At 36.0% G+C, this 13,725-nt stretch overlaps 1 protein-coding gene and 1 pseudogene across 20 annotated transcripts in view; both read left to right on the top strand.

Moving 5' to 3' along the window:
• Synrg (synergin gamma) overlaps positions 1 to 13,725 on the top strand; it is a 69,846-nt gene that overhangs the window by 15,474 nt on the left and 40,647 nt on the right. For 6 of the 20 annotated variants that reach the window (XM_078042401.1, XM_078042407.1, XM_078042406.1 and 3 more), the window contains exons 6-12: positions 237 to 348; positions 3,539 to 3,841; positions 4,744 to 4,977; positions 6,376 to 6,453; positions 8,872 to 9,068; positions 9,839 to 10,087; positions 13,522 to 13,655. In XM_078042401.1, coding sequence (XP_077898527.1) covers positions 237 to 348; positions 3,539 to 3,841; positions 4,744 to 4,977; positions 6,376 to 6,453; positions 8,872 to 9,068; positions 9,839 to 10,087; positions 13,522 to 13,655 — 1,307 coding nt within the window. The remainder of the gene's footprint in view (positions 1 to 236; positions 349 to 3,538; positions 3,842 to 4,743; positions 4,978 to 6,375; positions 6,454 to 8,871; positions 9,069 to 9,838; positions 10,088 to 13,521; positions 13,656 to 13,725) is intronic. The other 14 variants (XM_078042418.1, XM_078042413.1, XM_078042415.1 and 11 more) reach the window with 5 other exon arrangements.
• LOC101970028 (glycosaminoglycan xylosylkinase pseudogene) lies at positions 10,099 to 12,626 on the top strand (annotated as a pseudogene).

Raw genomic sequence — 13,725 nt, 5'->3', positions numbered from 1 at the left:
GTGGCTCAGTGGTAGAGCACTTGCCTCGCACAAGTGAGACCCTTGGTTTGATCCTCAGCACCACATAAAAATAAATAAGTGAAATAAAGGTATTGTGTCCGACTACAACTAAAAAATAAATATTTTTTAAAAAGAATATTGAAAATAGACTAATATCTGTGTTTTTTCCTTTAATCTTGGAGGATTTAGGCAAAGAGAGATAAGTGAAGAAATAACGTACATTTGTTGTTTCTTAGACAGGAGAGAAGAGTAGAGATGATGCTTTGGAAGCCATAAAAGGAAACTTAGATGGGTTTTCCAGAGATGCTAAGATGCATCCTACTCCAGCATCGCACCCCAAGAAACCAGGTAGTTTTAAGAAGTATTAATATTTTCTTTCTTGGAAAAAACTTAGAGTCTTTCTGTGTTTAATTGACTATTATGTATGTGTGAAGCGAATGCTAGACTTTGCCTTCAATCTAAGTACAGATGTGGATGTTTTAGTGTCCATGCTGCCTTGGGCTGGTAATGTAGCTCTGTAGCAGAGAGTTAATCTACCATTTGCGAGGCCCTCAATTTGATCCCTAGCACTGCCAAAAAGAAAAAAAAGAAAAAAGAAAGGAAGAAAACTTTACAGTGGCTTAAAGGATCCAGTCTAGATAACAACTGTCTTGGTAGGAATAAAAACCTTTTTGTCTTCTAGTTAAATGTCAATATGACAACTTTATTGTAAATCAGATCTTTTATATATGAATGAATATGTTAACACTAGCAAAATCTATTCACTCAAAGCAAATGTAATAAAGTTTATACTTTCATCCTCATTGTTTTACTATAATTTTACTTTTTTATGAGCTAGTTCAGATTTTATGTTCAGTGTTGCAGATTGCAAATTCTTCAAATGCTCCATTTTTTTAAAAAAGTCATGAGTTTAATGATACTCCTTATGAAAGATTTCTTTAGTAAATTTCTCTGAAGTTTTTATCATTAGATAAGCAAAAAAGTACCTATTTAGAGCAGGTTAAAAAGATGCTTTTGGTTTTTTGTTATTGCTTTGAACATTTAGCAGTTGAAATGAGTCTTTTCTGTGCATAATTGTCATTACAACCTTTTACAATATTGTATTAAAAATACAATATTTTGACATCTGCTAATTTCAAAAATAACATATCATTAATAGGTGAAGAGTTTTCATAAAACCATTCAGCCAACCAAGGAAGTATTATTTTAAAGTGTTAAGGATTATTAAATTTTATCTTAACTCCTTATATTATGGTACCTCTTATATGGGGTATCAGGAGAGAATAATCTGATATCAGCATTGCTTTCAATTCTTGGTTTTCCGGGACAGCTTTTACTCTTTCTACTAATTTCTTGGGTTAGAGTGTGTGCCTAGATTCTGTTGCAAAAATATGTCCCTATATAAACTTATACACCAAGATTCAAAAGAGGATAGGTATTAGCAATCAGATTGAGATTCGCAAAGGAAACCGTAACTTAAAAAGCCAAATATATCAGTAAGAAGTAGTTTAGAAATAGACCTTGGCATAGCATTGAAACAAAACAGACATCAGAAATTAATACTAAAAACTGGCATGGAACTGAACTTGGATAAAAGAAAGGCAGGCAGAGAGGAATGATAGCTGTTAGATTAACAATGTGCTGTCCATATAAAATGCCATTTTCAGCATCCAGCTATAGTTTTAACAATAAGTATTGACAAAGAGGAAGGCTCACTGTTAAGTAATAAATTGGTGTTTTGCTGTTCAAATCTCTGGATTCTGTCAACATATTTGCCATTAACAATTTCTAGTTCACTGGAAAAAGAGTATTCTGAAGCAAGCCCAGGGAGATTCCAAAACTTCTCAAGTTAGGGTTTTAAAACTAGGACTAAAGTATATAAGAAGACTTCCAACTGTTTTACCACCAAAGCCATCTTTTAATTTTTTCCCCATAGACTTTTTAACTTAAAATATTGAATAAACTAACTATATTATGAAACTTTTAATAATTCTTATTAATAATATATATAGCTGCCTGATTTTATGAGCCAAAATATCTACAGTAATTAACATAATTGCAACCAAATGCAAAGAAACATTGGTTTAGCCTTCGATGCATATTGCTAGTAAATAGCTAGGGTACATTTAAAAAATATTCAAAGTAGCTGAGAACCTAAATTGAGAATCTAAATCTATATTCTTGATAACCATTGTTGGGAAGACTGGGATTCAATGTGTGGCTTTTTTCTTTTTTAGACAAAATTGGCTATGTATGGCAGTAATTTTGCATATTCATTTTGCATCTTTCATAGAACCTTCAGTGCTTCCAGATTGACCCCAAAGAGAGGGAGTAATCATTTAATGTCCCCATATTTCAGATGAGAGCTATTAAAAAAAGATTATCTATAAGTAATTGCTTTAATATTTAGTAATAATTAAAATATTTACTAAAAATGTATAAAAATCTGAAGCAACTGCTGGGCACTGTGGCGCACGCCTGTAATCCCAGTGGCTCAGTAGGCTGAGGCAAGAGGATTATAAGTTCAAAGCCAGGCTCAGCAAATTAGCAAAGCCATAGGCAACTTAGCGAGACCCTGTCTTTAAATAAAATTTTTAAAAAAGGGCTGAAGATGTGGCTCATTTATTAAGTGCTCTTGGATTCAATCCCTGGTACCAGAAAAAAAAAAAAACAGGTGAAGCAACATTAAAATAGTATTATTAATGAGCGTTAGGTTAAATGTAGCCCCTGTAGAGCTGATTTATTCCCTAAATTGAAATGTCACATTTAGTGATAAAAAGCCACAGTAATGTTTTTGTCCTTTAGTTTCAAAGATCTTTTAAATATAGACCTCAGTTAAAGTTTACTTTCTAAGTTGACTGTTGTTTCATTCAACACTTTGTGGTATCTAAGTTTTAATGCTTTTTAAGGTGATATTTAAGAAAATATCACCTTAATAATGTGTTTAGTGTTCTTGGCTTCTGTAATATTCATTTCTCATATGATCATTTTACTGAAATGTGATCTTTGCAAAGTATAGATCAGGCATGATATAAAAATTACAAGTTTGTATTGTGTGATTATTACTGAATTTCTTTCTAAATAACAAAATGTAAACATCAGAATGTTTTTGGCAGGGTATAGGTAGGTTTTTTTCTGATATAAGATATACATTGGTTTGAAGGATCCAGATAAATAGATCATTTGGATTTCAAAAGTATTTACCACTTTGATGTAAATTTATTAGTGGTCTTGGGTAAGCAAAAGCAATTAGTACTCACCTAATGAAAGAAGGAGATTTTGAGTTTTATTTTTTATCCATTTTTGGACAAAATGCAAGTTACCTATAAAATTTCCTTTTAAAAAGACAAATTGTGCATAGACATCAAAGTGTTTTGCATGTGTTGTATAGTTCCACTTGACTGTTACTACTTGTTATTTTTTATTCACCTCCACTATTCATATTTCATTGTATTCTTTTGGAATTGTACTACACCTTAATTTCTTTTTCTGTGGATTTTCATATCTGTACATTTCATTGCCATTTTCCATTTTGCAGATTGTCCCACCTCATCTCATTCTACTAAAACTGTCTCCCCATCACCTGCCTTTCTTGATGAAGAAGAATTCAGTGACTTTATGCAGGGGCCGGTTGAAGTTCCCACATGTGGGCCTTCTTCCGCAGCCCAGCCCTTTCAGTCTTTACATCCCACCACCCCACTTGCCCAGTTGCTTACTCAGAAGGCCGGGGCACAGCCTCTCCCTCCAGGTCAGATTCCAGTGTCTTTTGCCTTACATGGTGTCCCTGGGCAAATTCCTTTTTTCTCTACTGCTTCAGCCTCACACAATGTGCAGAAAGCAGGTAACTCCTAGCAGTATTAATGAAAATATTCTTAAGCTATTCTAGGATAATTTGTTTCTGTTACCGAATAATGATACAGTGGTGTTTTGCAAAGAGACATGTACACAAATCTATGAGTACTGTTGAAATTCACTAAAATAAGAGTCTTGATTTTTTAGTTCTAGTGTCTTCACATGCCAGAAAAGTAATTTAAAACATTTTGCTACTAAAGTAGAAAAAGTTTAAACCACCTTAAAACTTTAAAAACAAGTTCATTTCTTAGCATTACTCTTTTGTTTGGGAAAAATCATCAATATCATTGTCTTAAGATCATGAGCTTGGGAACACTCCTTTAGAAAGTGCTCTTTCTGGTTCAGTGACAGCACTGGAGGCAGAGGCTTGGGATGTTTGTTCATTTACTATCAGTTTGTCCTTAGACAAGTCTTTAAACAGTCTGTACCTCAGTTTTTATCACCTATGAAATAAAGGGGGTAGCTACGCACTCTGTCTTGAAATGGTATAGTGCTGGGAGGAATCTTGGCAAGCTTGTACTTAGTCTAGACTTTCTCATTTGACAGATAGGAAAACAGACCTGGAGATGATGCTCCCAGCTTGAGACCTTCCCAGTAGTTAGTGAAAGTGTCTATGTCTTGTAGGTTGCCAGATTTCTAAGTAGTGGCTTCTGCTACACTGTTTACCTACTATCTCAGAATTCTTGAGAATCAGATTAGATAACTATGTTTAAGTTTTCTAAAGTCTGTAGTCTCTCAAGTCCTATACAAATGGGTGGCTATTGAATTATGTCTAAGTTTACTTTGTATGTGGCAGGGTTTTCCCTTTAGAATATTGGGGTGGAAAGGGATGATTGAAAAGATGAGAAATATGCAGGTCTGTACAAATAATCCTTCATACTGTTTGTTTAGGCCCTTCCTTGGAGGAGAAGCTCCTAATATCTTGTGATATAAGTACACCTGAGCAGGAACAAATTAAATTAAATACTTCTGAAGTTGGGCACAAAGCTGTAGGCCCAGGTTCCAGTAAGAACCATTCCAGTTTAACAGCCAATAACGGGGGTGCTGTAGATGGATATATAAGTGGTACCACCACTACAGAGGCAGAAAAGACTTCAGACCAAAACCTGTCAATTGACGAAAGTGGTGAGCTCACAAAGCAAGAAAATTGTTTAACCAAATGTCGCTCAGCTGCTAACACCTTAAGCATTAATCTTAAAATGAATGCTGCTTGATTTTGCCAATTAAAAGTTTGCTTAAAATATATTTAATGCAATCCTTTCTTCAATTAACCCCTAAGTTTTTGCTCTGAATTCTTTCAACACATTGTATTATTCCTTTTCAAAAAATGATTTTGATAACCAGTTTTCTTAATCTGAATCATTCCTGTTAAAATTTCCTTTCCTTTTGTCTGACAAAAATTCTCTATTTTTCCCTTTACAATTTCTGTTCTTCCACAAAGATCAAAGAGTTGGAACTGGAAAAGTCACCAATGAAAGTATAGTTTTGTGTTCCTTGAAATTATATGCATTGCTGCCTAAAAGATCTAAATTTGGAGGCTGGGGATATAACTCAGTATTAGAGCACTTGACTAGCATGCACAATGCCTTGAGTTCAGTCCATCCCCAGTACGTGCACATTACATACACACACACACAGACAGAACTTAAAATTTTTTTTATTTAATCTTCAGAGATAAATTAGAATGTGGCAGCCCTGAAAGCAGACTTTTAGAGGATACTTTACTGAATAGTACAAATATCTCCAAATCCTATATATCTAATGCAGCAATGTTGTATTCAGGTTTTAAAAAAATCAGGTTGGGCACAGTGGCATTCACCTAAATCCCAGCTTCTTAGGAGGCTGAAACAGAAGGATTGTAAGTTCAAGATGCTCCTGAACAACTTAACAAGACCCTGTTTCAGTAAACAAGAAGGGCTCCTTGGCCAGGAGCCCCTAGGTTCAATCATCAGTAATCATTTTAAAAAAAAAAGTCATTTATAAAAAGCTGCAAGTAAACTTAGGCAATTAAATTTTTACATGTATAATTTTAAACTATCATCAATCATTTTTTTCCTTTAAGTTATAAAAATATGAAATGGTTCAAGCCTCATGATTTAGAATATTGATTCAGTACATGTTAGCTTTTCTTTAATTTACTCTTTAGGACGCAGTTACTGTGTAAGAGTTGTTTAGAAACCAAACACTTGCTGGACACAGTGGTGCATGCTTGTAATCCCAGTGACTTGGGAGGCTGAGACAGGAGGATTGCAAGTTTAAGACTAGCCTTAGCAACTTAGTGAGATCCTGTCTAAAAATGAAAAGGGCTGGGGCTATATATATAGCTCAGTGATAGAGTGCCCCTGGGTTCCATCCCCAGTACATAAAAGAAAAGAAAAAACAAAAGAAACCAAATACTTCAGTTGTATTGGTGACTTTTTTCTAGTGTCTCCAGACAGTGTTCTTTATAAAAAGTCATCACTCAATGTCATTTTCCCACCTTCTCATGGACCATTATATACATTAATGTTCCTTATTTTCTAGGTGTGGGAGTGTTTCCTTCACAGGATCCTGTTCAGCCCAGAATGCCTCCTTGGATTTACAATGAGAGTTTGGTCCCAGGTAAAAAAGCCTCTTTACCATCTGAATATTTTGCTTTAAATATCATAGATGTAGTTGTAAGTATTTGCAAAATATGCAGAAGGAGTTGTCACTTTTCTCTTTTTTTTTTCCAGAAAGAGTATAGAAAATTCAATAGATCAATATTTCAGATTGATAGAGTAATTATATAAATGAAAGAGAAATATTTTGCTTTTTAATATTTTATTGACTATAATATACTTTTATTTCTAAAATCTTTCTTTAGTTATCTTTTAAAGACATTGTCAAATATTTATTTCAGAGGTTATCAATAACTTACCAAGAACTACACGAATATATTCAATGTCATATTCTATATTCTCAGTGATTAGTTAATATTTTTAAATATTCTTTGTTATGTGATACTATATGAAGTAAAAGACAGGGTGGCATCTCTTTTTTATTGCTGTTTACTTTTTCCTTTTTGTGTATTATTACTGCTTAGCATTAAAAAAAAAGGCCTACTAAACTGCATGTTGTAGTAGTACTCAGTTGAACTAAGGAAATGGTCATTTTTAGCCATGACTGATATGCATAAATTAATGACTATTACAGCAGCATATGTTAATCCTAATACACTGTAACTTGTTGAATTTATTTTGCCAACACCTTGAAGCTAAAGATAGCTTTCATTAGATCTTAAGTTTTCTGGGTTGGCTAAAATTGTTCTTCATTTGATTAAATAAAATTCATGCAAGAGTTCTGTAGCTGAACTTATTTTTGCAAGAAATTTGGTAATGTCTGTATTACAATGACATAATCAAAAATTAAAAGGTTAATTATTTTTAAAATGGGGTCTCTATTTTACATAAAAATAATAAGTTTTCTTTCAATTACCCATTTTGTGTCTTTTTCTCTTCCTCTTTCTTTAAGCCCTCCTCCCAAAAAGCAATGAGATTTTGAATATTTTTTAGTTTTATCCATTTTCTGCGAGCTCATTTCTTTTTTTCTCCTCCTTCTAAACATATACACATACTTTCTTAGTTAAAATGTGTTTTTTAAAAAAATTTTTTAGTTGTAGATGATACCTTAATTTTGTTTATTTTTTTATGTGGTGCTGAGGATCGAACCCAGTGTCTCACACATGCTAGGCAAGTACTATGCCACTGAGCCACAACCCCAGTACCAAAATATGTGGTTTTATTGCCAATCTACTAACTTGTAATCCATATCCATTTTTTGAAAAAAAAATTTTGTTGTTGTTGTAGATGGACAGCATGCCTTTATTTTATTTGTATATTGTTATGTGGTGCTGAGGATCAAACCCAGTGCAAATTATACAAGGCAAGCACTCTTCAACTATAGTCCCAGCCCCCCATATTCATATTTATGATCCTAGGTGTAAAGTTTTTGTTTTAAACATTTTTCTCTGCCTCTCTTAGCCCTACTGACTTTCATTTCCATCAATTCCTCTAACTAGGCCTGCCAGATTTAACATACAACATACAGGATGTTTGGTTAAATTTGAATTTCAGATATACAGCAAATAATTGTTTAGTGTTAGTATGTCCCATGTAATATTGCCTTTTTTTTTTTTTTTTTTTTGGTACTGATCCAACCCCAGGCTGCTAACTACTGAGCCCTTATTTCTTTTTTATTTTGAGACAGAATCTTACTAAGTAGCTTAGGGCCCTTGCTAAGTTGCTGTAAGTTACTGAGGCTGGCCTCAAACTTGCAATCCTCCTACCTGGGTCTCTGAAGTCACTGGGATTATAGGTGTGTACTACCACACCTGGCCAGTGTTGGTATTCTTTATCCTTGATTGGTCACCCTATCTCTAAAGGCCTTTTCTACTTTGTCCTTTGAAAACCCATGTGATTGTGAAAAACTCATCAGCAGTCTCTCCCTTTTTTCAAACACTGGTTCTGTTTTATCACTTTAACTACAACTGGGTTTTTCCTTGAAGACTGTATTTCCACAGCATCTTCTCCAGTGGTGTTTCTTTCATAGCCTCTGATTCACTGGGCCAAGAGAAAGGTGGTGTTGGTGTTATTCTTTTTTCCCATTGCTATGTTTAAACTGTTTCCACCAGCATCACTTACAGATTCTTCTTTTTTAAAGTCCAAAGCATCTGCTTATAGCACATTCATCTTTGTATGTTGTTTTTATCCAGAAAAATACAAAAACATCGTTACAGTCTTCTACTAAATTATGAGATGTTTTGTTACCTTCAGCCCTAAATTTTTAGCTTTAGCACCAAGCCTCATTTCTTCTGAGCTCCATACCCTAATTGTTAGATAGTCCCACTTGAATTTCTTGATAGCTATTCAGACTCTGATGTGGCTTCAACTCTATTAAAACAGTTTGATTTAAGATTATTATTGTACACCAACAATGACAAAAAAAGAATTGATCACTTATAATATGTTTACATTTATAATCTGTTTTTTCCTCTACTAGATGCCTATAAGAAAATTTTAGAAACCACAATGACTCCAACTGGAATAGATACTGCTAAACTTTATCCCATTCTGATGTCATCTGGACTTCCCAGGGAAACTCTTGGACAGATATGGGCCTTAGCTAATCGAACTACACCTGGCAAACTTACTAAAGAAGAACTTTATACTGTTCTTGCCATGATAGCAGTGACACAGGTAGGTGATGTTTAAGATGACTCAAATAAACTTGTAAATATAAATTGAAAGAATATTAATCCTTTTTAACTATCCTTGTAGAACTCCTTGTACACTAAAATGTAGATAATTTTTAATGTACTGTACTTCAAAAATGTTCAGTTCATGTGGTGCACATATTAGCATAATCTTTTGTTTAAGGACTATGTAATGTATGAATACTCTCTGGCCTCACTCTATTCCTTTTAAACTTGAAAGTTGATAATAGGTGGACAAATTACTCTCTCTGTCCTTCAAAGTCTTTTTACAAAATTCCTTTGGTACGGATAAAGTAGTCTAAGTCTGGTAATAGTTTTTCTTATAAAATTATTTAAAATTATTTGATGATAGCAAATTAACTGAACTTGTCAGAAAGGGAAAATATTGGAATTAATGAGTGTTAGCCACTTTTTTGCTGAATATTAGGTTTACATTACCCTTGTTACTTATTTTCTTGTATCAAATTCATGAGTTTTGGGAATCAGAAAAAGAAAGTGAAAACAATATGAAGACTTCAGGGTTTGTTTTTTGTTGTTGTTGTAGATGAACACAATACCTTTATTTTATGTATTTATTTTTATGTGGTGCTGAGGATCAAACCAGTGCCTCGCACTTGCTAGGCAAGTGCTCTACTACTAAGCCACAACCCCAGCCCAAGACTTCAGGTTTTACCTTTAGGTCTCTCTTTACCAAATATAAATTGTGGTTTGTAATCCCCTAAAATGTGTCCCTTTTCTTCCTGTTCCATATAGAGGGGTGTTCCTGCCCTGAGTCCTGATACTTTAAATCAGTTCCCAGCTGCTCCTATTCCAACTTTAAGTGGTTTTCCTATGACACTGCCTACCCCGGTGAGTCAACCAACTGTGCTACCTGCAGGCCCTGCTGGCTCCATGCCCCTCAGCCTTGGACAGCCAGTCATGGGTATTAACCTTGTTGGACCAGTGGGTGGAGCTGCAGCCCCGGCTCCTAGTGGCTTCATGTCAACTTACTCAGCAAATCAGGTAAGTGAAGAAGCTGTGTATTCCAAATAATCACAGAAAGTGCATCTAGACAGGTTTTAACTTTTCATTATTTAAAACCACAAGGAAATTTATTAAGCATTAAGATGTTTGAGTTTTGTTTTGCTTGTTCACTTTTTTTTTTTTAATTTTTTTTAGTTGTTAAGGTCTGTTTTTATATGTGCTGCTGAGAGTTGAACCCACTGCCTCACACATGCTAGATAAGCACTCTACCACTGAGCCCTAACCCTAACCCTAACCCTAACCCTTGTTCACTTGTTTTTGGTACAGGAGATCGAACCTGGGGTGCTTTACCACTGGGCTACATCTCTAGTCCTTTTTATTTTGAGATGTTGTCTTGCTAAGTTACTGAAAGTCTCATTAAGTTACTGACACTGGCCTTGAACTTGAGATCCTCCTGTCAAGTCACTAATATTACAAGGGTTTTTTGAGTTATGAGTAAAGGGATATTTGTTATAATATTGTTAGAATAAAACAGTAGAAAAGCTGATTGTCCAAGGAGCCACAGTGCTGGCGGCAGCTGGGGGCAGTGAGAGCTGCGTGTGCTGCCCCTCCCCAGCGGGGACAGCCAGGCCACACTGCACGCACTTCACTGCACTTCACTGCACTTCACTGCACTTCACTGTACTTCACCGCACGGCGCGGACGACCATGGAGTGAGCGTAGGGCTTGACGGGAATTGACAGGAGGCACTCCAGTGAAGAAATGGACGAGTGTGTGTAATCATGGAATCTCCTTGCTGACCATCACCACCTGCTCTCCTTAATAAGCAAGAGAGTGGGTTAGGGGAGAAAGAAAAGGGTCACCATGAAACTTAAGCAGCGAGTCATGCTCTTAGTAATACTCCTTGTCATCTTTATCTTCACCAAAATTTTCCTGATAGACAACTTAGATACATCAGCTGCCAACCAGGAGGACCAGAGGGCTTTTCACCAAATGATGGCTTGCGGGTAGAGCTGGCACCCAAGCTGGACCACACCTTGCAGTCACCAGGGAGATTGCAGCCCAGGGGGTGGTACCCTGAAAAGTGTTTCCTGAAGAGACACCAGAGCTGGGAGCAATCATGCATGCCATGGCCACCAAGAAAATCATTAAAGCCGATGTAGGTTATAAAGGGACAGAGCTGAAAGCCTTACTGATACTTGAAGGAGGACAGAAAGTTGTCTTCAAACCTAAGCAGTGTAGGCGAGACTATGTGGTGGAAGGGGAGCCATATGCTGGTTATGATAGACACAATGCAGAGGTAGCAGCCTTTCATTTAGACAGGATTCGGGGTTTCTGCCAAGCCTCCTTGGTGGTTGGCAGTTTGTTAATCTACGGACAGATCAAGCCTGTTGCTGCGGAGCAGCTGTTGAGCACCTTCCTAGCTATAGGAAACAATACTTGTTTCTATGGGAAGTGCTACTACTGCTGAGAAACAGAGCCAGTTTGTGAAGATGGAGACACAATGGAGGGATCTGTGATGCTTTGGCTTCCAAATGTGTGGCCTCTGCAGAAACACTGACACTCCTGGAGCAGGACTTACCAAGAAGGCAAATTGGCCAGGTGGGAGTATGATGAGAGCTACTGTGTTACTGTGAAGAAAACGTCCCCATATGACTCAGACCCACGCCTCTTGGACATCATTGACACCTCTGTCTTTGATTACCTGATTGGCAATGCCAATCACTATGAGAGCTTTCAAGATGGTGAAGTCACTAGTATGCTCATCCTTCTTGATAATGCCAGAAGCTCTCGGAAACCTTGCTGGATGAGAGAAAAATTCTCACCCCTTTCTCTCAGTGCTGCATCATTAGGGTTTCTACCTAGAACAGACTGAACTACCTAAAGAATGGAGTGCTAAAGTCTGCCTTAAAATCTGCCATGGCCCATGACCCTGTCTCCCCCATGCTCTCTGATCCTCACCTGGACGCTGTGGACCAGCGGCTCCTGAATGTACTAGCCACTGTGAAGCAGTGCACTGACCAGTTTGGGATGGACACTGTGCTGGTAGAAGACAGGATGCCTCTGTCTCACTTGTAACTTTCAACAGAAAATAAGTGAAACTTATTTTTTCAAAGATAGAGAAACAGCACAATCAATTCCAAATGGTATGAGATGGCTTTGGAAGTGGCCAGCAGCAGGTTCTGGTGGTGGAGGACAGGTTGGCTTTCAGTGTCTTTGTTGTTTTCTGTAGTGGAAGCTAAAGCAAAGATCACAAGTGTTAAGAGCTTGGATAATCCTGCAGAAACACCTTCCAGCGTCCTCGGCAGTTGCTCATTTCTAGCAATGATCATCAGCATTGGTCAGTCTGTGTTCTCATACCAAAGGACAAACAGGTGTGACATTTGGATAAGTGAATGCTGGGATTGCTTCCAGAGTGTGTGTTTTGAAGTGAACTTTGCAGTCCTTTTTCCACACCTGTGAATTTTGTGGAAATACTATACGATCTCTTGTATCTTTTTTACCAAGACTAGTCTAATTTGAAAGCTTACTGCCTCAAGTTATTTATTTAAAAATAAATGAAAGATATTCATGGAAAGTTGTCTGTGTTATATAATTACTTTAAAAAAAAAGTATAGAACCATATAAGCCTATTGTTCTAACAGTACTTTTTACTGGAATGTAGGCTGAGGAGCCAGTGTTTACAGTTTACTTTATAAATTTATGTGATGGGTTATGCCATATTTGCATCACTATTATAATTTAAAATATGCATAAAATGTTTTTTAAGATGACAGCCTCTCAAATAAGTTTGATTAGGCTATTTTCTTTTTTTTTTAATTTTTTTTAGATGTTGATGGACTTTTATTTTACTCACTTATTTATAGGTGATACTGAGAATCAAATCCAGTGCCTCTCACATGCCAGTCAAGTGCTTCACCACTGAGCCACAACCCTAGCCCCATGATTAGGCTTTTTAAAAAAATGTATAGATTAGCTTTTTTGGTCAATCTTCTACCATTTATACTAGAAAGTATCTAAAAATACAAAATAGGATTCCTGCCTTAAGCACTTGAGTTGATGTTATATCTAAAATGTATTCTACTGAGCTAGAGGTATAGTTCATTGGTAGAGTGCTTTGCCTAACATGTGATCCCTAACACCACAAACACACACACACAAAGTGCTCTTCTAAAATTAGGTAGTTATAAATACAGAAATTTTTTTTTAAAGTTGGTGCATTATAATTATAAATAATAGTGGAATTCATTATAACATGTCCATACATGCACATAACAAGATTTTGTCAATTCCATTTCTGAGTACTTCTCCTGCCCCCTCCCTCCCTAATCCCCTTTCTCTACTCTACTGGTCTTCTTTCTATAAATTGAGAAATTTAAATCACATTTTTTGAGGTTGACAATTGGAGATTTGTTGTTTACTTATTTTTATCAATTTGATGCTTTCTATTTAAATGTCCTTTCTAAATCTAGGTGGGAAAGCCAGAAGAAGATGACTTCCAGGATTTTCAAGATGCTTCTAAGTCAGGATCCCTTGATGACTCATTCACTGATTTCCAAGAGGTACCTACTTCTTCAAAACCAAGCAATTCCCAACATGGAAACAGGTAAAAAAGGAACTGAATATATTTAACATTGTATTTCATCATTAAAGAGGCATCCACAATAGCAAGCCTA

The sequence above is a fragment of the Ictidomys tridecemlineatus genome, chromosome 3, assembly GCF_052094955.1.
Source record: "Ictidomys tridecemlineatus isolate mIctTri1 chromosome 3, mIctTri1.hap1, whole genome shotgun sequence".
In the NCBI taxonomy this organism is placed as follows: Eukaryota; Metazoa; Chordata; class Mammalia; order Rodentia; family Sciuridae; genus Ictidomys; species Ictidomys tridecemlineatus.
The sequence above is the reverse complement of the archived record's forward strand: the minus strand, read 5'-3'. Positions and strand labels throughout refer to the sequence as shown.